The following is a 20,823-nucleotide window of genomic DNA, read 5'->3' as shown; positions in this document are numbered from 1 at the left end:
AGGTTAAGAGAGGTGGAGACTTACTAAACAGGGTTAAAAGATACTGTTGGCTGTTCAGCATCACAGCAGAAAGATTATCTTCTGTGGCCTTGCTTCGACCATTAATCACATTTTAATCACTATTGTCCTCAAAATATAACTCATATTCAGTGTTTGCTGCCCTCCAGTGGTCACAGTGGAAAGCTACAACTCATCAAAAATGTTTTACAGCCCTAATATTGATATACTTATTTAATGTATATATTACAAAAACATCAGCAATTTAATGTTCTAGAAATTTGATTCTACCAAATTGAAAACAACAACAACGTCAGTATTGATAAATTTAACAAGGTGGCAGGTCTGGTTAAATAATCCAAGATAGAAAATAACTTATTAGTTAAATTGAATAGATTGTGGATGATGATTTCCCCTTTGTGGTCACAGGACTAAAGTACACCTCAAATTAATTAGCCGACAGAAATGAATGTTATTAATGTCACTTTTAGGTGGAGTAGTAGTAGTGCAGCATAATGTATTCGTATACAGAATAACTGCAAATATAGAATTGTATTTGTATTGTGGTTGCTGGCAGTGTAATGTAATGTATTTGGAGTAATAACCTCCATCGTAGTCACAGTTAAGAAGTACAGACTTCATGCAGAGGCCTTCTAATTATTTATGTTGGTTCAAGTTTCTTAAAAAAAAGGAATATGGAATCAAAACATATTATGTATTACCGCATATTTAAATAGGCAACGGTTTGAACACATAATTTGAAGCACCATGTATTTAGTCTCGTGGCATCTGCAACAAAAATCGACCGGAAACGCAGATATTGCATCTTGCAAAAATAAAACCATATTTTTAACTCGAAAGATAGTAATTAACAAATTACTAATATTCTTTTCACATTTACAGAACAACAATTTCAATTTGGTGAGTTTGAACCCTCGCTGAGCTTCACCCGCGGGTGGCCTAGTGTGTCCAACTGAGCAAAATTGAAATGGCGAGTGTCGGTCTTATTTTGAAAGGGTGTTCCGCTTGAACCGTGTTGGTCTCCTGTTTTTTTCGATTCTGCTCGACGCGGCGCGCTGACTGTGATCGGCCACGTCTCAGGGGCAGGTGCACGGACTCTCGACCTGCAGGACCCCGACAGACAGGTGACGTTTGAGCAACAGTGAGCGTTGAGGAACATGGCGGACGGCACGGACGGCTCTGTAGCCCGCGCTTGTTTTGACCCCACGCCGTCGCCAAAAACACGCAACGGCTAACGTCAACGTGCATCGTCCTCCTTTCACGCGCTGCTCTCTCGTGGTCCAAGTTGAAGCAGCCCGTCGTCTCAGGGGTAAGAGGAGTTTACGTTGTGAGTATGCGTTTAACACTGATACTTGCTTCCTAGCTAACAGTTTACAGCCCGTGTGGTTGCATTAGCATGTAGTGACACGGAACCGCCACGTGGGGGCGTATTAACGATGCACAGAGAAACTGCGGCTGTGTGTGAAAAGTGGTACATGTTTGGGTTTGTTCTCGGTCTTCTTTCAGCGACATGCTCATTTCAGTTTGGCTCAAACGCCTCTTCACGTTCACAGGAGGAGCTCTGTGATGCTACGGCTGTGTGTCTGTCAGACGAGACCACGAAATAGTTCTGTAATGTAGGAGCCTTTAAGCATGTGCTTTACGACATATTTACGACACGCTTTACTGTGCTGTTTCGTCATTTAATAGTCCAGCTTTAGTCCCGTGCTGTGAGGAGTTTGTGGACATCAGTTCTATAATGTATTTGGGGGCAAAGTCTGTTTTGAAGAGATGGTTGTATGTAATATTTAAAAAGCTTCAGCAGGTGAATCATCACTGTGTGATTGTTGTCTCTCGTCTGACAGAAGCCCTTCAGGGGTCTCCAGGACATAAGGCACCCCAGGCGCTGACTGCAAGACGGACACACGGATCGCTCAGAAGATGGACTGACGCTCGAAGCTCTCGGCGAACCCTCACCTCCCTCTCATCACCCACCTGTCGGTTGGTGGGGGAGGGGGCAGGATGCCGGGCAGCAAGCAGACGCACCCGCTGTGCGGCCTGCTGTCGTCGCTCCGCACCCACCAGGAGCGGGTGGTGCTGTCCCGCAGCGAGAGCCGACCGGGGGAGCAGGTGCTGAAGCTCACGGTCACCGAGACCACGGTGATAGAGGCGGAGTCCGGGGTGTGGAACTGGCGCTCCCTGGCCTACCTGGGCCTCTGGTACTTCTTCAGCTTCTGCACCCTGTTCCTCAACAAGTACATCCTGTCGCTGCTGGAGGGGGAGCCTAGCATGCTGGGTAAATAAAAGGACACATTACGCGTCTGCTGACGAGACCAAATGAGGCAGGGAACCTTATTGTAAAGTTACCGCATCGTATGTTGTTGTGATTTAGTAACGGCTCATAGTACCGTGCTGGTGGTTTTATAAACGCATGTGTATTTTGTGATACTGCTTAAAGTAGAAGTATTTAAATACATCAAATTGTTCACTATGATGGGTGTTTTAAATTAAATTACTGTTGCGACTCCCCAGGGGCTGTTCAGATGCTCTTCACTACGGTCGTAGGCTTCATAAAGATGTTTGTGCCCTGTTGCCTGTACCAGCACAAGTCCAGAACTGAGTACCCCCCCAACTTCATCATGATCATGCTGTTCGTTGGGCTCATGAGGTGGGTGCCCTCTCTCTATCTTTTTTTGTTTTCGTAATTTAGTAAGTCATTTATGTAGTAATGTATTGTGGAGTTGCTTATAGATTTAAAAATCCGGATGCAATCCCCATGCAATGGTTTTCATTTGTCCAAAGTCCAGTATCTGCGTCCTCTTTCTCTCCGTCTGTCAGGTTCTCTTCAGTGGTTCTGGGCTTGGTGAGCCTGAAAAATGTGGCGGTGTCCTTTGCAGAGACGGTGAAGAGCTCGGCACCCATCTTCACCGTCATCATGTCCTGGCTGATCCTTGGGGAGTACACAGGTAGAGGACAAACTGGCGTATGTTATGTATAAGGGGCTGGGGCGGAAGATGTCAGGATACAGGGGCTTTAGGGAAATGGACTGTCTTTCACTTCTGATTCATTGTGTGGGTTTGGGCGTCCGATCAGGATTTCTTGACAATAAGAAAAATTTAACACCTTTTTAATTTGACTTTTTATGAATCTCTCGTTGTAGGCATCAAGCCTAAAATAAATAACACTGTTCAATGGTGTCAAGTGTCAAGATGGGTCAAACAGCAAGTCCCACAAACCAGATCTACTAGTTTAACTTGTCAGCTGTTGGAACACTGCGATCAGCCATTTTGACTTTTTTATGTTTGTAATAATGCATTAATTACGGTCCTACCTTAGAACAAAAAGTTGTTTTGTGTGCAAATAAGTGGGGTGAATCATGGCATTGTGTCATCCTTTGTGCAGGGCTGTGGGTGAACCTCTCCCTGTTCCCTGTCATGGCTGGCCTGGCCCTCTGCACCGCCACGGAGATCAGCTTCAACATGCTCGGCTTCTCTGCCGCCCTCTCCACCAACATCATGGACTGGTACTGCAGCCCTCAACGCGGCTATCCCACGGCTGTGTGACGCTTTTCTTTAACCCCTTTCTGTGTCTGATTTCAGTTTGCAGAATGTGTTCTCCAAAAAACTGCTCAGTGGAGACACATACAAGTTCAGGTAAAAGACTGCGGACCCTTCGATTCGTGAAGGCAAAGTGATTGAATTGTGTGCAATCAAACACGTGTTATAAAGACTTTTTCCAGCCCTCCAGAACTGCAGTTCTATACCAGTGCAGCGGCAGTCATCATGCTTATACCGGCCTGGGTGTTCCTCTTGGTAGGTCAACACACAACCGCTCCAGTTATTGCTCTACTGAATCACTGTTTATAATGTGTTAATAAGCTAAAGTCTCTCGTCATTTGCAACTTTTGTTTCCTTAAACAAAAAGCAGAATGACACTGCTGACTTCTATCAGACAATACGATAGCAATATTTGCATAATAAAACTCGGCAGGGATCTGTGAAAACAGATGCGTTAGTATATTAGGAATTAGATGTGCAGTTTGTGATGTTCATGTTTGTCACGCTGCGTCTCTTTGTGTCCAGGACATCCCAGTGATCGGGAAGAGCGGCCGGAGCTTCATCTTCAATCAGGACATCATCCTGTTGCTGCTCTTCGACGGCGGCCTGTTCCACCTGCAGAGTATCACTGCCTACGCTCTAATGGGACGGATCTCCCCTGTTACCTTCAGGTGGGAGACATTCCTGACGCGGCTTTCAATCTTTACTGAAGCCGTCCACATCGTTTTGTCTCTTCTAGTCGCTTGTGTCACCGTCCCTTACTCGCTCATATCAGCTGCAGGTTTTAGTGTTCTGAAAAGGCTCGATAATTATACACCCTGTTGGCCCCTGTATTGGGTAAAAAATACCTGAATATGATCCCTTTTTATCTCGGTACAGAGTTCTAGGTAAGGTTTTTCAACATGCTGAAAGTGGTTTGTGATTAGTGGATAACAACATGCTGCGTGTGCTCATATTCCAGCCATGCATGCTGCAAATCCTCTTTTTCAACTTATCTTTAAAGGGAACTACACCGATTCCACACGTACCCTCTCCACACAATACTGTGGCACTGTGTTTTTGTTCATACAGGCCTGTAACTAAATGGACGTGAGCCAGACGTCTTCATCATGTTTCTCAGAGCAGATAATAATCTCATCCAGGCCATATTGATCATGTTTGGAGTTCATGCCAACAGTAAAAACGCTTTTCTCTTCCTCAGTGTGGCCAGCACCGTCAAACACGCCTTGTCGGTTTGGCTGAGCATCATCATTTTCAGTAACCAGATCAGCATCTTCAGCGCCATCGGGACCATACTCGTGTTCATTGGGGTCTTTTTGTACAACAAGGCCAGGCAGATCCAGAGGGCGACCTTCCAGGCCATGGCTGCTGAGCAGAGCCACAAACAACCACTTCTGCAGGACGAGAACGTGCAAGCCCCTCATTCCCACTGAGCACTCAGAACCTCCGGATGAAATGCTGGCCTGAAACGGGATCACACCGTGATCATTTGCTTTCCTGTGTTTGTCCAGCGAGGATGGCGGGATATTGGTTTGTTCTTCACCGTGCAGACATTCCAGTTAAAGAGGACCCACTCGAGTTTTGCTTTCCCAGGATGCATCAGGTGTCATTGTCCCGTAGAGTTTGAGGATTACGTTCTTGCACATCTTTGATACTTTGCTTTGTCTGCTATTGGTCGGTAAAAAGGGGGAAAGCTCAGGGTGTTTGAAGGGAGTGACTTCTGTAAACTCCCTTTTGTCTTGCACGCCCTCCAGAGTGTGCTGGTTTATTTTTTTATCTCACACTGTGGTTCTTTTGCCTTTGTGAATATCTGTAAATCATTGACACTGTCAACATTTTAAATTCTGTGTTTGTGTTGCCTACACTGTATCATAAAATGTAAAAATAGATCTTGACTGCATCTGAGGTGTTAATAGAGCAGTGGTGCCTGAGACCAGGAGGCCTTTTGGAGGCTCTTTTTTAAATTTTTTAAACAATGTGTGGAACATTTGAAAGTCACATACTGCATTCCAGGAATGCTCATCCTCCAATCACTATGTGTGACTGGCTGCTGCATGTAGTGGTTGTACTTACCTTTCTCTTTGTAAACTGACTCTTTTCCCGATGCATGCTGGGATTGCAGCCTTCAATAGCCAAGGGGCCTTTGGGAATGAACGAATGGATCGACGAGGTGCTGTAGACCACCCTTTCATCTTTTAGAAAAACGCTCTATTACAGCTTGGGTTTTATTTTTCACGACTCCGTCCAGCTGTCACATTCAAGCGGGTTTAAACGGTCCAGAGCTATTCTCATCAGTAGGCAAACTGTGGAATGAATACTCAAATGGTTTGTCCTAAACCTAAAGTGACCGACTGTACTTGCTGCAGTTTATCTGCACCCAGTTTTCTTGCGCAAAGAGGCGGACTGTGAGCGACGTCGCAAACACACTCATAATTGTTTTTTCCACCAAACGTAGAGTCAATTTGTGGCAAAACCAGTTTTAATTTTATAAAAATGTTTCCTGTCTAATGGATCAAACCACTAGTGATTGATCCCAGTATGGTTCAGTGTGAAACCTATACCATTCATGAAGGTGTCTTCCCTGTGAGCGTTGGTATTTTTAAACGCACATCGGCTGCTCATGAATACGTCTGTGATCATTTTGAATTCACATGACCCAACTGATATTTCACATTGACACCTTACCAAAAATGGTTGCATGGTGCCGATAATCTAAGGTACATATGAATTTTATTCTGACCATACGGTTTCAGTCACACAACCTCAAGTCTCCTCCACATGGTGTGTGTGTATGTGTGCGTGCAGCTTCTCTCTTCATATCTCCTTTTAGTAACTAACTAAATCCATCAGGCGTCTGACAGGACACATCTGTGTTCATCATTGTCAGTCTGACAATCATCGTTTTAGTAACGTTCTACTTTTGCTGCAGTTTTTGTGCCTTAAAGCACTTTTTGGGATGTGTTATGTGCTCACACTTAGGCATCTGTTTGAATGTGGGCATATGGGTTGTCTGACTTATTTTTTTAACTAAAAATTAACATTTTCTTTCTACCTGGTTATTTCCTGATATTGTTTTAAGAATGTGTTTCTTTGGAAAGGGCTATAAAACCCAAGCCTCGACTTGAATTTGGTATTGATACGAACATATCCTTCATATCTTCTCTTCCATTTTAATTCTTTAAAATGCTGCCTCGAGGAAAGTCCAAAGGAATAAATTAAATGTTGGTGTGTGTGTATTTGTTTCATTAAAAGTGTAGAAGAAAGCATTTTGTTGCGAACGTGCAAATCAATTGGGTAAAAGGTATTCACTAATGAAACCCGTTAGTGAAGCTGTTTGATGAACACTGCAGGAAATAAAAATTAAAGTATTTTCTCTTCAGCACATTGTTTTCATTTCTTTTTTATTTTGAGTTACAGTGATCTCAGTTTGCATTGCAGATTTTGACACCGTCTAGTATTTGGATTATAAATATATTTGCAATTCATTCTGTATTTGCAGATGTAAAACTTACTTTTTTATTCATTCTCCTACTTGGAAAGTGTGTTTTGACTCGCCAGAGAGGAAGCTGAACGCAAAACATTATCTGGGGAAAAAAAAGTGTGTATAAGAACAGGTTGGAGGACATGAAGAAGCCTTAAGATACAGTTAGTCATGCTTTTGGTCTCCAGGCGAATGCAAGTCCAATATTACTCTGCTCCGTATGCTCACTAACTATTTACCTTTCTCTATTTCTACTGATGATGAGATGTATGCAGAGCTGAGGGAAACCGCAGAGCCGGTTGAGAATTTACTTCCTCTGAATGTCACTACAAGTGACCTTTTTTACATAATGCAAAGTCAATTGACCTATTGTTAATGTCATTATGTAAAGTACAGCAGCTTTAACTCAACCACAGCCTGACTTTTAAGATCAGGACGGATACCTCGAGTCTTCAAGTCACAAGGAGGCGGAGCTTAACTGCTACTGCAAGTGGCACAAAACTGATGAGGAAAAACAGAACCACTGCTCCAACCAAAAGAAAACTTTCGTGAAGTTTGACGTCACTGCATTCAACACTGCATGGATGACAACAGCAGAGCAATACACGTAACTGCTCCGACCTGAGAGCACAAAGGATGGAGTCCATCACGTCCACATGCAAAATAAAAGTCATGAATACAGAGAGAAATATCAGTACATTAAAATGACATTAAGGCTGTTATTAATAAGTTGATTCTTTACATTTGGAAACTTTGTGTAGGCATAGTTGTCTTCCACCAGTTGTGGCGAAAATTACATGGAGAGACGTTGATTTGGAGTTGCAACCCAGTGGGAAATGTTTAATGACCTCAACAGGCACATACAACAAGACCACAGTTTAAACTTTCACATACACCAGTCCGCTTTGCACGGGAGCAGGCAGGGCTTCAAAAGCTGCATTCCTGAACAGAGTGGTTTAGGACAGGGCTGCTCTCGGCCCCTTCCTTTGTCCCATGCTTCCATATTTTCAGCTGTTTGTTAACATATGCAGCAGAATTCTCAGTTTCTGCCAGAAGCTCCCCTTTTCGTGATTTTGGATCTATTTTGATTGGGTACGCCACCCTTTTTGAATAGTCCTGCAGCTGTTTTATTTTTGTCTGTTTTAGTTCAGCTAACCCATCTCTTACATCCTTCTTTTGGCCAAGATGGAAATAGTTGTTTTGTGTGACTTGTCCATTCTTCTGAAAAACTCTGGACATTCTTTGCATGCTCTGGGTTCTTGACCCCTTCAATAGCAACTAGTGTCACACTCATTTACTCCACCGTCCCACCCTCCTTTTTTTCTTTTCTTTAAATGTACTTATTATTTGCAAAATTCCAAATCAAAAGGACAGATTATTTCTCGTTACTTCTGGTTTAAAAGCTTATGCTACTGCTACATCAATACAGGTTACACTTGTGCTTTATATTGTCTATTCATTTAGATTGCTTTTATTAAATTCAAATATAATTTGTACGATAATGTAGGGTATTTGAGAACATACTATGATCAATGTCTCTGTGTCGTATGATGGCTTTTGTAAAATTGAGTCTGCGTCACTCAACAATTTCTAGTCGTTCAGCCAATAGTCAACACGAGGCGATAAACAGAAAACCTCCACCTTTGCTCATCCAGTGCTACCTTTCAATCATAGACGCACATCAGGGCGTCTGGCCAATACACAGAGAAAAAATACATAACTAAACAACCAACAACGACACTACTTTTAAACTTTAAGTAGCAAATTTAACTACAATATTTGTAAGCTCTGAGCTTGTGTACTACTGACGATTCTCCAAAGAAAATCACAAAAATCCCTATTAATCTTCTACGACCGACTCCACAGAAACTTGATTGAACGTTTGCAAAAGCGTTATTATTGGGAAAAATCACATTTGGGGAAACATGCAAAAATAAAAACAAAGCCAATAGCTCATGTAGAGCCACCTGAGTGTATTGATCATCAATAGTAGGCAGTCAGTCAGATTTTATTCAAGTCTTTGTTTGTCCTCAAGTCTTTATTAAAGAGAGGTTCTTATTGTTTTCATTTCCTAAGTTATGTCTTTCCCTTTTCATCACCTATAAGTCTCTCCTTTATACTTTTCCTTTATCAATACTGTCGCCGTCGTGTACACATTCATTTAAACTGTATTCAGTTACTTTATTGTCTATTAGTTAGATATTGCTTTTCCTGCTCATTAGTTTTCTGCACAAAACATTCTGAGTCTCTTGTCAGCGTAGCTCCCTGCTTTTAGACAGAAACCACTCTTAACAGATTCCCTGTTTTCTACTTATGTATATTGAAATCTAAGCCAGTCCTTGATGATGAAAAAAAGATAGCAGCATAGACCTGTGCAGCGGAGGCCGGATTGCCCTGCTCGCGGTTCACATGCTGAGACTAAGTGATGTAATCTAAGGCGTTACTGTATGAGCCAAATGCAACAGAGTTGATGATGCTAGTCGTCAGCACTGGGAACGCCATGCCCTTGAAGAACCCATACAACTAGGATAACAATAAAGCATAACAAACAGATGAATCAGCATGCATTCATACTTTCTCTCGTAACTGGTTGCTGGCGGAGGTTGACGTGACACCTACGCCTTCTTTCGAGTGTGTTTTAGACACACAGTGAAATATACCTTTATAAGCAGACTGACCCTGCAGGCGCACCTAAAGTAGTAAGCACAAGGTGTCAGGATGAATATTGTTTTATGCATGTTTTTTTATTTATTCTATATTTTACAGATTTCAGTGTGTATGATTTAGATCATGCAACCTTCACAGTGTCCAATGGATGTCCGATTGCCACTCCCAGTGCACCTGCAATGACCAACGAGCAGATGTTTTTTTTTTAAATACTGCAGTAAGTCAACTGCTGTAGTTTTTTTTTTATTTTTTATTTTTTTACCGGAAACACTCCCAGCTATGAATTCCATTAAAGGCATGTCTTGCAAAAATGTCACAACCTGCAAAAAACAAGGAAAGAATAAAAGCACAGGTGTTTGTTCCATTTACAGAGGTAGTAACCTTGTTTTACAGTTGCTCTAAATACCACTGACTTTGAACGAAAACCTGTTGAACACACACACACACACACACACACACACACACACACACACACACACACACAGAGACACACACACACACACACACACACACACACACACACGTGCGTACGCACGCACGCACGCACGCACACACACACACACAGAAATAATATTGCATAATAAGACACAACGTTTCATTTCACACACGTTAACTCTATTTGACTTTTCTTTAAATGTTGGTGTTTACTGTTAGTACGTCTCTAAAGTAAAACACAAGCACATTTTGTTTACACATTTAATTGCTGCACCTGAAGAAACTGTTTGGTTGGCTGAGAAAACAAACCGAACACTGTATTCTGATTCAAATCAAATACCACACATTGATATACAAAGTAATAAAGCAACTGTTAATAAAACCGCGATGAGGATGTTTATTCTTTACTCTCTCGCGGTTCCGTTTCTTATTAACAATTTATTAAATTGTACATGTGCATTTGTTGAATAAATAATAACACAAAAATAATACGTGTATTTTTTCTATTCACAATATTCTTAATAGTTGTCAATACACCCAAACAAGACAGTTAACCCATAAATGCGCGACAAAGCAACGTCGTCACCAGTGGACGGTGAAGCAACTTGTAAACAAATAGTGACGTCAAAAGAATGCGCCACCAAGCTCTGAACACGGCTCGGTGAACGGGAGGGAAAAGCTGCGTTCCGGTCCGGGTTGTTGAAACGGGTTTTGTCCTCGGGTCGTTTCGGGCTCCACATCGCTGGGAAGACGGTTTACTTCTCGTCGCCCCCTCCCGTCGGTTGTCATCGTCGGTCTCCAGCAGCCACAACAGAAGCACAGCAACTAAAACCCGCCTCGACGTAATGGACGCTTGACAGAGCGCCGCTTCCATCACGTCAGGTCGCTCTGCGGTGTGTTGGTTTCACCCCACAGTTGTTGTTTTTTCTGCGGGGTGATAAAAAACATGACAACTTTAACGAGGCAAGATCTCAATTTTGGACAAGGTAAATCTACCACACACACACACACACACACACACACACACACACACACACACACACACACACACACACACACACACACACTCATGCGCTGGATTATGAGTACACGTTAGATTATGGGAACACACTGTCCCATTATACATGCCGTCCTAATATGGGTACATGCTGTCCTTTTGGCATTGCATATTACATGACTTCTGTCATTATATGAATCATGTCTGTCATATCCATTGAATGTGTTGTAACTTTGTTTTGTTCTGTACATGTGACATCTATTGTACTTCTCTCCATCCTGATAGAGGGAACTTTAAAAGGTTTTATTTTGGTAGGGGGGCGTTCTTAACCAAAGGGCAGATGTGAGGATAGAGGATGTCGTATGTGTCCGACATCCTGTGTATACAATGTATATTTTGAGCAAAATTAATTTAATTGAATAACGGCAGTTTATTTCTGTAAATTCTTCCTCCCTGGATGTCGCCCCATGTTGCCTTTCGTGACCTAATACGGCAGCACTGAATTGCCGGGTGTTTGCATTGAGTTCGGGGTTACTTTGTCTTGCATGAAATTTAATGAAATGCATGGAGACGTGATTAACTCGTTTGACTGCTCCTTTCCAGTGGTTGCTGACATCCTGTGCGAGTTCCTGGAGGTCGCCATTCATCTCATCCTGTACGTCCGTGAAGTTTATCCCTCTGGAATATTCCAGAAGAGAAAGAAATACAATGTACCTGTGCAGGTACAGTTGATTATAATGCGTAATCATTACACGCTCACCTGGGTAAACTCACCTAGTTGGATCTCACAAAAATATGTCTTCAGTGTTTGCCGTGTTTCTTTTTTTACAGATGTCATGTCACCCGGAACTGAATCAATATATCCAAGATACACTTCATTGTGTAAAGCCCCTCATTGAGAAGGTAAGTCATGACCGGACACCGAAGTTTGTTTGGTAAACATACTTCTGAGTCTTTCCATTCCCTCCCAGAATGACGCAGAGAAGGTTGCGGTGGTCATCATGGACAAAGAGCATCATCCAGTCGAGAGATTTGTGTTTGAGATTTCCCAACCTCCACTACTGTCCATCAGGTTTTTTCCCCCTTTTTTTTCACAAAATAGAAGAGAGTTTAAACAACATGCTTTGTGTCATACATTTCCCGGTTGAACATGGTCATCTGACAAGCTGAAGTTTTGTTGTTGCAGCTCGGACACGTTACTATCGCACGTGGAGCAGCTGCTGAGGGCGTTTATCCTGAAGATCAGCGTGTGTGACGCAGTTTTAAATAACAACCCACCAGGTAACGCTGCCAAGGATTAGGCAAACGCATGGCAGACGCAATCAAATATGTATTCCTAAAACTTTAGGGAGAATCTGTGGCTCCGATTCCCTGGCGTGAATCAGCTGAGTGGTTCCCAAAATGTTTTTTAAGCCCCTCTCTGGAAGACTAACTTCCTTTACAAACCTTTTCTATAACTTTTAACTTCACTTTGAGTAAATTGTAACACCGGATTGACAAAATAAATTAATCAAAAATGTACCGACGATGATTTCTTGATGCATAAGTTGTAGTCTGGTAGGAACAAGTACTAAATCATTGACTTATTTGTGACCTGTTGTTTGTCACAGGGTGTTCATTTACAGTCCTGGTACACACTAGAGACGCTGCTACACGCAACATGGAGAAGGTTCAAGTCATCAAGGTGAGCTTCTGACAGATGAACACACGACTGCGAATAAAAAACGATGAGCTCATCTTCCTTCTCGCAATTGGCTCCAATAATATGCAAACGCTGAACAACGATGTGTCACATTCTTGCATTTTTTCCCCCCTCCAGGATTTTCCATGGATAGTCGCTGACGAGCAGGAGGTCCACATGCAGGAGCCGAGACTCATCCCATTAAAGACCATGACGTCGGACATCGTGAAGGTGAAAAGAAACAAGCGTGCGACAGTCGTGATCTGTTTCATCTCCCCTTAAAACAAAATCATGTCGTCAGTTTTCATTACGTCGTGTTGAAAGTCCCCCACTTGCTTTTACGGATCCTTTGATCCTTCTCTGTCTTTAACAGATGCAGCTCTACGTGGAGGAGAGAGCCCAGAAAACGTAGGCCTGCGATGACGTTGACTCATCAGCAAAGTTTATCACGCAGTCAAACAAAACAAAACAAAAAAAACACAACCTGAGTTTTTGTTGAACACGTGAGATCATCAGGAATGAGAGTGTGTGCGGGTGAGATGTGTGGGTTGTGCTGCAGCTGGCGTCGAGGGTCGAACAGATGCAGCACTCAGACATTCATCAAGAATCTCACCTGGCTCAGGTTGTTTGTCCGCCGTTAGTGGTTTGATCGCATGCCATACAAAATGCGCATAAACGCATTTGTCATTTTATTGCCATGTCGTGTGTTTGATCGCTTTGAGTTCGATGCAGATCCGAATGTAGCTGCTGCACCATGACGATAACATTCCAGCGTAAATCCAGTAGACCGGATATCACCTCAAACGTGCACAAACTACAGGTAAACCCTCACGTGTGCTCATGCTTCCTAGAGGTTGTCTATTCACATCCACAGGGAGGTCAGAAGTGAGGCTGTCTTGCTCTGTTTTAAGATTTTTTTCCCCCTCACTATAATGTCACACTGAGTCATCGCAAGACTTTAGTGGTGTTTTCCCAGTCTGACGTGCAGTGTGAGAGTTGTGGGTGGAATACTATGAAATAAAAGGGGATGTTTGTGTATGTGTTTTTATGCAACCAGTCATATTGTTTGCCTTCATCCTCATGTGACAAGTTTAAAGTTGTTATGTTGTGACAAAGGAACTGTTTTACTCCTGATAACCATTTTAAAAAGTAAAATTTAACTGTAATTTTAAAAAAAAAGAAAGTTTTTTAAAGTACCACCACTATTAGTGTCAGTTGTGTATTAAAGCAAAAACTTTGTCGAATGACTCTTGGTGAAATCTTGGTGACTCTTGGTGGAATAACTTCAACAACACACACACACACACACACACACACACACACACACACACACACACACTGTGCAGATAGAGGTTTCTGATTCATTGTTCATCAGAGTGATGGCCAGTGAAAAGAAGCCTGAAGCAACCAGAGGAAGACTGTAGATGTGTTGTTGTTGCTCATTGGTTGCTGGTGACGGATGTCAGTTCAATATGCACATAACATAATAACTTGCACACTGCTGCCCTCTCATGCACAGACATCAAGCCTGCTCTGAACACCTGCATCACCATGTATTTGTATATTGTTTTTACTCTTATAATGTAACATTTTAAACACATTCACATGCTGCACATAGGATCAGGAAATACACAATCATTCTCAGAAACGGTTGGTTGACCTTTGTATTTCATATATTGTACCTACAGATATCATTGGACCCAAATGATATCTACATTATCTACTAATGTACTACATTATATGCTATATATGATATTTTAATGTATTAATTGACATTGTATCGCCACTTGTTCACAATGTAGCTCTCTTGCATGTCGATCTGTCCTGGAAGAGACATCCCTTGAAGTGATGTGTGCAACTGCTGTTTATCCAAATTAAATATCTAAAATAGACAGATAATAAAGACTTCTGTGAATTACAAAAACAGCAATATATGAGATGACGTGCCTCTCCAATGGCGCAATAACCTCCACTATCTGCTTATGAGTCAGACGGCCGAGGGCCTCTGCTCCACCGACACTCCTGGCGACCTTTGGTCCATGCAGCCGCCGCTCTGTCTCCTGCGGGAGCAAAGCTCGATGCCGAGGCAGAAGAGCTGAGCTGATACTCAACTCACAATCCACTCCAGATTTGGAATATCCACAAATCATGGTTCCTTAGTGCGTGATTGCCACAATCACATTTACATCCATCCAGGTTTTTTTTCCTCAAACCTGTGACATTCAAAAGTTAAACGTTGGCACGATGTTTTCCTTCTTCACGTCGCTTATTCCGACCTCCTACTTCCTACCGGGATGGTTGACTCTCGATACAAATCCAGTAAATAGTTTACTTCAAGGTGAGCTTTTTATTTTCTCTGACGTCCACATTACAATAGTGTCTGTGTTTTTGGTGGTTGGAGTGTGTGAACATGTGCTATGTGACCTACAGGACTGATCGGTGCTTGTGGGATCTCGGTGCTATGCTCAATGATAAGACTGCACTTGTTTCTAGAAGAGCAGAGGTGATAATAATAGATAGGCATAATAGATCAGCGCGAGAAGATCAATGCAACGGTGTTCACATTCTCAACAAAATCCTTTTGAAATGCTGCTATATATTTACTTCCATGTGTCTTTCTTGACTTGTTTCCCCACAACCCACACAGGAGTGATGAAAATGACACATCAAGCGAGAGGACTCCCAGTCATAAAAGGAGGGCTAACACTGGCCTCGTTGGGAAGCTCCAGTTTGTCCTTGTGACAGGGACGCTGGCTGTGGTGGGCTCCCGTGTTGCCTCCCTGGTGGTGCTGGAGTTTTGTATTCGAGCCATATCTGGATTGGCCACAGCAGGACCTGTAAGAAACCATGTGATGAAAATATGCCTGATCACCCAATTTAGACGGACGGACGGACGGACGGACGGACGGACGGACGGACGGACGGACGGACGGACGGACGGACGGACGGACGGACGGACAGACAGACAGACAGACAGACAGACAGACAGACAGACAGACAGACAGACAGACAGACAGACAGACAGACAGACAGACAGACAGACAGACAGACAGACAGACAGACAGACAGACAGACAGACAGACAGACAGACAGACAGACAGACAGACAGACAGACAGACAGACAGACAGACAGACAGACAGACAGACACTTGATTTATCCCCAAGGGAAAATTTGTTTGTCACAGTAGCAGCAACTTAAATTATATATATATATACACAGACACAACAAAATAGCAGAGCGGGTTAATTTAGGAAAAGAAAGTGCAAAAATGCAAAATATGTGCAGTGTATATAAGTATGTACAGTGACTAACTCGACAAAAAGAAAGCTGTGCAAGGGCTATCCACGTTGATGTTGAGTCAATTGACGGAGGATCTGGCCGGAGGTGACCTATTATAAGATCTAATAGCAGTGAAATGTTCTCCTGTATGCTGTATAGAATGTTGCTATAGAGTTCTGGAATCTACCATAACAATAGCACTCATCTGTTCTGATGAACCCCCCCCCAGGACCCAAAGAAATTTGTGCAGCAGCTGCTTCTTCAGAGCCAGTTCTCCCTCGGCTGCGCCTTAAGCTGCAGTCTGCACTTCCTCCACGAGGGGGCGGCGCAGCGCTGGCTGTGTCTGCTCCTGGCCGCGGCGCTCAGCTGGTTCTTGGCGAGGCGGGCCACGCTGCTGCTGCACCACGTCCTGTCTCTGTACAAACTGCACAGCTCGCAGCGCTACTGCGGCATCTGCATCGGCCTCCTCGCCTCGGGCCGCGGCCTGATGCCCGCGCTGTGCAGAACCATGCTCGTGGCCTTCTCCGTGGCCGCGGTGGCCGCCGTGTCGGTCATCAACCAGCACTTCCTCTCTGCGTCTGAGGCCCTCAGGTTTTGGACACCGCTGACTATCTGCTACACACTGCTGGTTGTGTACATGCAGGGTGAGAAACGTGTGGAAAAAAAGAGATTATGGCGCAGCACTCATGAGACACACTGATCAATCTCAGAGTTATAGTATATGTAGTGGTTCTTAACCTTTTTTTCAGCCAAGTACCCCTAAACAGTGCAAATAATTTCTGGTTGAAAAAAGAAAGAAGGCACAGCGCTGTGCCATTAGTCGTATTTAATATAGATTATATCAAATTCTGTTTATAACTTACACCTATATTTTATTAAATACTTAACTATTCAATATAACTATTTTTAAAGGATTGTTTAATGTATGCTAATTTTAAATAGATTATTTACAAATCTCACATACTTCCTGGAGTGCCTTCACTTACCCCCAGGGGTACACATGCCCCCATTTGAGAACCTCTGGTGGAGGAAGTGGACCCCTCTCACGACCGAAAGACAGCCATCATTAATTCATCACGCGTCTGTTTTGTCTGACCACTATTGCATCAATCTTTCATTTGTATAGATCTGTCCTAAATTGTGTAAAACTCCCACCATATGCCTCTCCAATACTGTGTTTCTGTTGTGCAGAGGAGCAGCACCGTCAGCCCGGCAGCCAGGCGGTGCTGAACACGGTGGTGGTGCGTCTCGGCGGTTTGATGGTCCTGATGCTGACTGTTGGACGCTGGGCTGACGTGCTCCACATCCTAATGTGCTTCCTGGGTGAGGCCAGCTGTCTAATCCCCACTAAGGATCTGCTCGATGCCGCATTATCGCAGGTCAGTGATTCTCCCCGGGAAGCGGCGCTCGGTCCGCCGGGACCCCGGAACTGGGGCGGAATACCAATGTGTGCGTTAGGCAGCGGGTCCCAGGATGAGAATGAACTTCTCAAACTTGTGTCCCAGGTGGAGAAGGTATAAGATCCCCAAGACAGATTCAGGCCAAAGTATATCACCTGAGCCTACTTTTCCCTTTGCCACTGAGCTAGCCTGGTTAAAAGAAAGTTTTGCTTTATATGAATTTGCTTTGAAAGGTTGAATATATTTAGCAAAATATATAGGTTGACACAATTTGTGCTAACAGGGTTTAACTTTAAAGACAACAATACATTGGAGCCTAGTTGAAACCCCCACACCAGCGTTCAATATAACATTGTTTGTACTTGTACAATGTATAATATTTTTGGAGAGTAATGATGGTTCCTCTTGTCATACTTGTACAAACAGGAGGAAGAGGAGTACACACACTACATGAAAGAAGAGCCTCGACGAAGACCACATAGACAAGAGAAGGAGCATCGGAGATAGACGCCTCCTTTCAAGTCACTAAGGCCATACAGCTACACCAACAATGAACACTTGTATTTAGAATGTGATGTGTTTTTTTCAAGGAGCATACAGCACAGCAACTCCGAAATGAAATATCTTTTATTTCTTTCTTTAAAGGTTATGTAAAAATATAATAAAATGTGGAATATGTGTGATAGGTATATGAATAATCGGCTTCATTGTTTTTCTTTTCAAACTTTGCCTCAGCATCGGGGGTCTTCCTGTCCGTTTTTCTCTTCAGACGGATTTTCTTAGTGATTTTGACTCAGGGGAGAGGCCTCTTCTGGCTGGACGTTATTCTAGGAGTCGGTGTTACATCTTAGATAAAGCAATTCTGTCATCTTTGGGAGATGTTGCTGTGCCAGTCTTAAACTCCTCATTGTTCCAAAGAGCTTGCGACACCTTTTTTTTCTCTCCATCATAGCCTGATAAGATGATCAAAATAAGACAGTTTTGCATTTGGGTGTATGTTCAATCTGCTGATTCTTATTAAGACTAACTGGTGGGATTTAAGGAGGCTCAAGGATGTTTTATAAATTTTATTTTCAGCAATAAAAGTCCCATTTTCATCTTCACCTCTAAACACAGTAGACAAAACAATATTATTATTCTATTATAATGTAGATGTACACATATTGTGACCATCAAACACGAGATTTTTGTTTCTTTATTTTAGCGTAAAACAAAACACGTTTAGCATGTATTTAGGACGCGTCAGCCCGGTATGCAGGCACATAAAGCTGGAAACCCTAAAGAAACGCAGACATTAGGTTTATTCCAAACGTCGTAGGGGACGGGTGAGTTTATTTTAATTACACTGCACCGCAGTGAGCTCCATCTCAACACAACACCATGGGCCTAAAAAAAAGGCTGTCATTCCGCTTTCAACTCGTCTCTCCTGTGGCTGTCCACTTAAAAAAAAAAATGGAAAGGCAAAATGGCTGACGACAACATTAGTGCAGTGAAGTCACACACAAAATGGCGTTAGACAAAAGAAACGGATCGTTACTTTGGTTTTCCTTTGAAATTAGCTACCTCTAAATACAAGATACTACTACTACTACTAATACAAAACAATTCGCCAACATCCATTCATTTCATGCACTCGCTTTATAACACTATATTTTCTTAGAGATGTGTGTAACTGTCGTCGCTGTTTCCAGCACATCTTTGCGACATTCTCACAACGACATTGACGCCTGCTTGTTGTGCTGGTTTTATAGAAGCAGTCGCATCTCATTGAATCCTCATGTTGGACTCATCCTCATATGCCCAAATAGATGTGTCTTTATTGAGAGCTCTGGACCGACACAAACATATTCCAAGAGATGGCTTTTTGTTTTATCAGTCCCGTCATTCCTTGTCAAAAAAAAAGAAGAAAAAAAAAAGAAAAGGCGTGTGAAATGACAGTGCATCGGCACATTTAGCCTGACGGGTCCAGTTCCCAAGATAATCCAGGTCTGAGAATCACTGAAGCGGACTTTACGTTTTGGTGTCTAGTCGATCCACCAAAATAGGAAACTGTACTCCCATAGGTTTATTATTATTTTTTTTTAAAACTGCATTAAAGTTCCACATCAAGACGTTCTCCACGAGCGGCCGAGCACGGCGCCACTGCCCATAGAAATGACTGCGGAGTCGCTGTCAGCCCCCTCAGTACATTTCCAGCCTTTTTTCTCTCTCCCCTGTTCTCATCTGATAGGCACGCTGGACGCATGCGCAAAACGGTTGCGCGTGTCCCTTGTTACCGCATTTCAGCGCAAGCGCACTTCGGCCGCTCATATGCGTGCTTAATATAGCAACAGAAGCAGAATAATGCCGTCGTGTAGTAACAGAGCTTTGACTGGAACAAACTTCAATTCAACAATCGTTTTTTTTTTTTTAATGGAACATTCTGCTCCTGTAGGCAAAAATGTACAAAGGAGGAAATTAACCCCATAATTCAGATGGAGACCCCCAGATTATATTAACAATGTTTTCTATGTTTTCCTTTTTTATATAGGCTACACAAGAACTATCATAAAGACATAGATGGTCTTACAAGGAAAGACAGAAGAAGAAAACAAGCGGCGCTTTTATTTACCCATCATTAATGTTTATCACTGTCTTCTGTACCTTTGGACATGGACCTGATTGCTCACGTTACTTATTAGCTTACAGAAGAGCTCACACCAGGTTTTTGACTGAAGAGCCACTTTGCAGCCCACTACAGCAGTAATTTAGTTCAAGCATTATTTGTCCTATGAACTGGACGCACTACAAGCAAAGGGCAGACAAGGGATTGTGACACATTATAAACCTCATTTTGATGAATCAACGAGCAGATGAATACATAATGTTGTCTCATTGCCTGTTACATTGCTCTCATTGCCCAATTATGTGTTGAACTGGGTCAAGTTTTGCATATTGTTTTGGTGTGTCATCACATCAGCCAGCATGATTGTTTTATTTTGTGGTATTCGTTTTGCAGCTATCCCAGCAGATCTAACAATGCACCGCTCAAGAATTACAGGTTTCTTCTTCTGAAATATATAAGAGTCAAAAGCATATCAAAGGCATTTATTTTGACTAAATGCTTTGTCTTTTTGCAACACGCGTCAATCCCATAGCTGACAAACCACCCTAAAGGACAATAAGTTTGAACTGTAGCTATAGGCATTTCCTGGTTAATCTATTTGCCAGTTGGTAAGAAATACAACTCTTAAACAGATAAATACAGTTTCCAGACCGTAATCTATTCTGTTTACAGTCACGAGGCTGCTCTGCACCCTCAGAGCAATGACTGGGGTATTGCACTTTG

At 42.8% G+C, this 20,823-nt stretch overlaps 3 protein-coding genes across 4 annotated transcripts; all 3 read left to right on the top strand.

Annotated features, from left to right (window-relative positions):
* Positions 1–1,027: 1,027 nt before the first annotated feature.
* LOC137801086 (solute carrier family 35 member E2A-like) lies at positions 1,028–5,036 on the top strand. 2 transcript variants are annotated; one of them, XM_068598495.1, is made up of 9 exons: positions 1,028–1,327; positions 1,863–2,293; positions 2,530–2,665; positions 2,836–2,963; positions 3,400–3,520; positions 3,597–3,650; positions 3,737–3,809; positions 4,080–4,225; positions 4,756–5,036. In XM_068598495.1, the coding sequence occupies exons 2-9, from the start codon at positions 2,020–2,022 to the stop codon at positions 4,985–4,987; spliced, it is 1,164 nt and encodes a 387-aa protein (XP_068454596.1). In that variant the 5' UTR covers positions 1,028–1,327; positions 1,863–2,019; the 3' UTR covers positions 4,988–5,036. The 2 variants fall into 2 exon arrangements, with proteins under 2 accessions (XP_068454596.1, XP_068454597.1); XM_068598496.1 differs by having other exon boundaries at positions 1,028–1,345.
* A 5,730-nt stretch (positions 5,037–10,766) lies between these two features.
* On the top strand, positions 10,767–14,347 carry mad2l2 (mitotic arrest deficient 2 like 2). Its single transcript, XM_068597650.1, has 8 exons — positions 10,767–11,123; positions 11,738–11,856; positions 11,966–12,037; positions 12,106–12,206; positions 12,321–12,415; positions 12,745–12,818; positions 12,954–13,046; positions 13,189–14,347. Exons 1-8 carry the CDS (start codon positions 11,084–11,086, stop codon positions 13,225–13,227), a joined length of 633 nt encoding a protein of 210 aa, XP_068453751.1. The 5' UTR covers positions 10,767–11,083; the 3' UTR covers positions 13,228–14,347.
* Positions 14,348–14,986: 639 nt separating this feature from the next.
* tmem82 (transmembrane protein 82) lies at positions 14,987–18,161 on the top strand. Its single transcript, XM_068597875.1, has 6 exons — positions 14,987–15,153; positions 15,246–15,320; positions 15,462–15,664; positions 16,334–16,739; positions 17,287–17,474; positions 17,922–18,161. The coding sequence occupies exons 1-6, from the start codon at positions 15,060–15,062 to the stop codon at positions 18,000–18,002; spliced, it is 1,047 nt and encodes a 348-aa protein (XP_068453976.1). The 5' UTR covers positions 14,987–15,059; the 3' UTR covers positions 18,003–18,161.
* Positions 18,162–20,823: the final 2,662 nt, after the last annotated feature.

Source organism: Clinocottus analis, unplaced genomic scaffold (genome assembly GCF_023055335.1).
Source record: "Clinocottus analis isolate CAN_PGR_092001 unplaced genomic scaffold, fCliAna1.0.p SCAF_4, whole genome shotgun sequence".
In the NCBI taxonomy this organism is placed as follows: domain Eukaryota; kingdom Metazoa; phylum Chordata; class Actinopteri; order Perciformes; family Cottidae; genus Clinocottus; species Clinocottus analis.
Note: the sequence above shows the minus strand (reverse complement) of the source record. Positions and strands in the feature narration are given on the sequence as shown.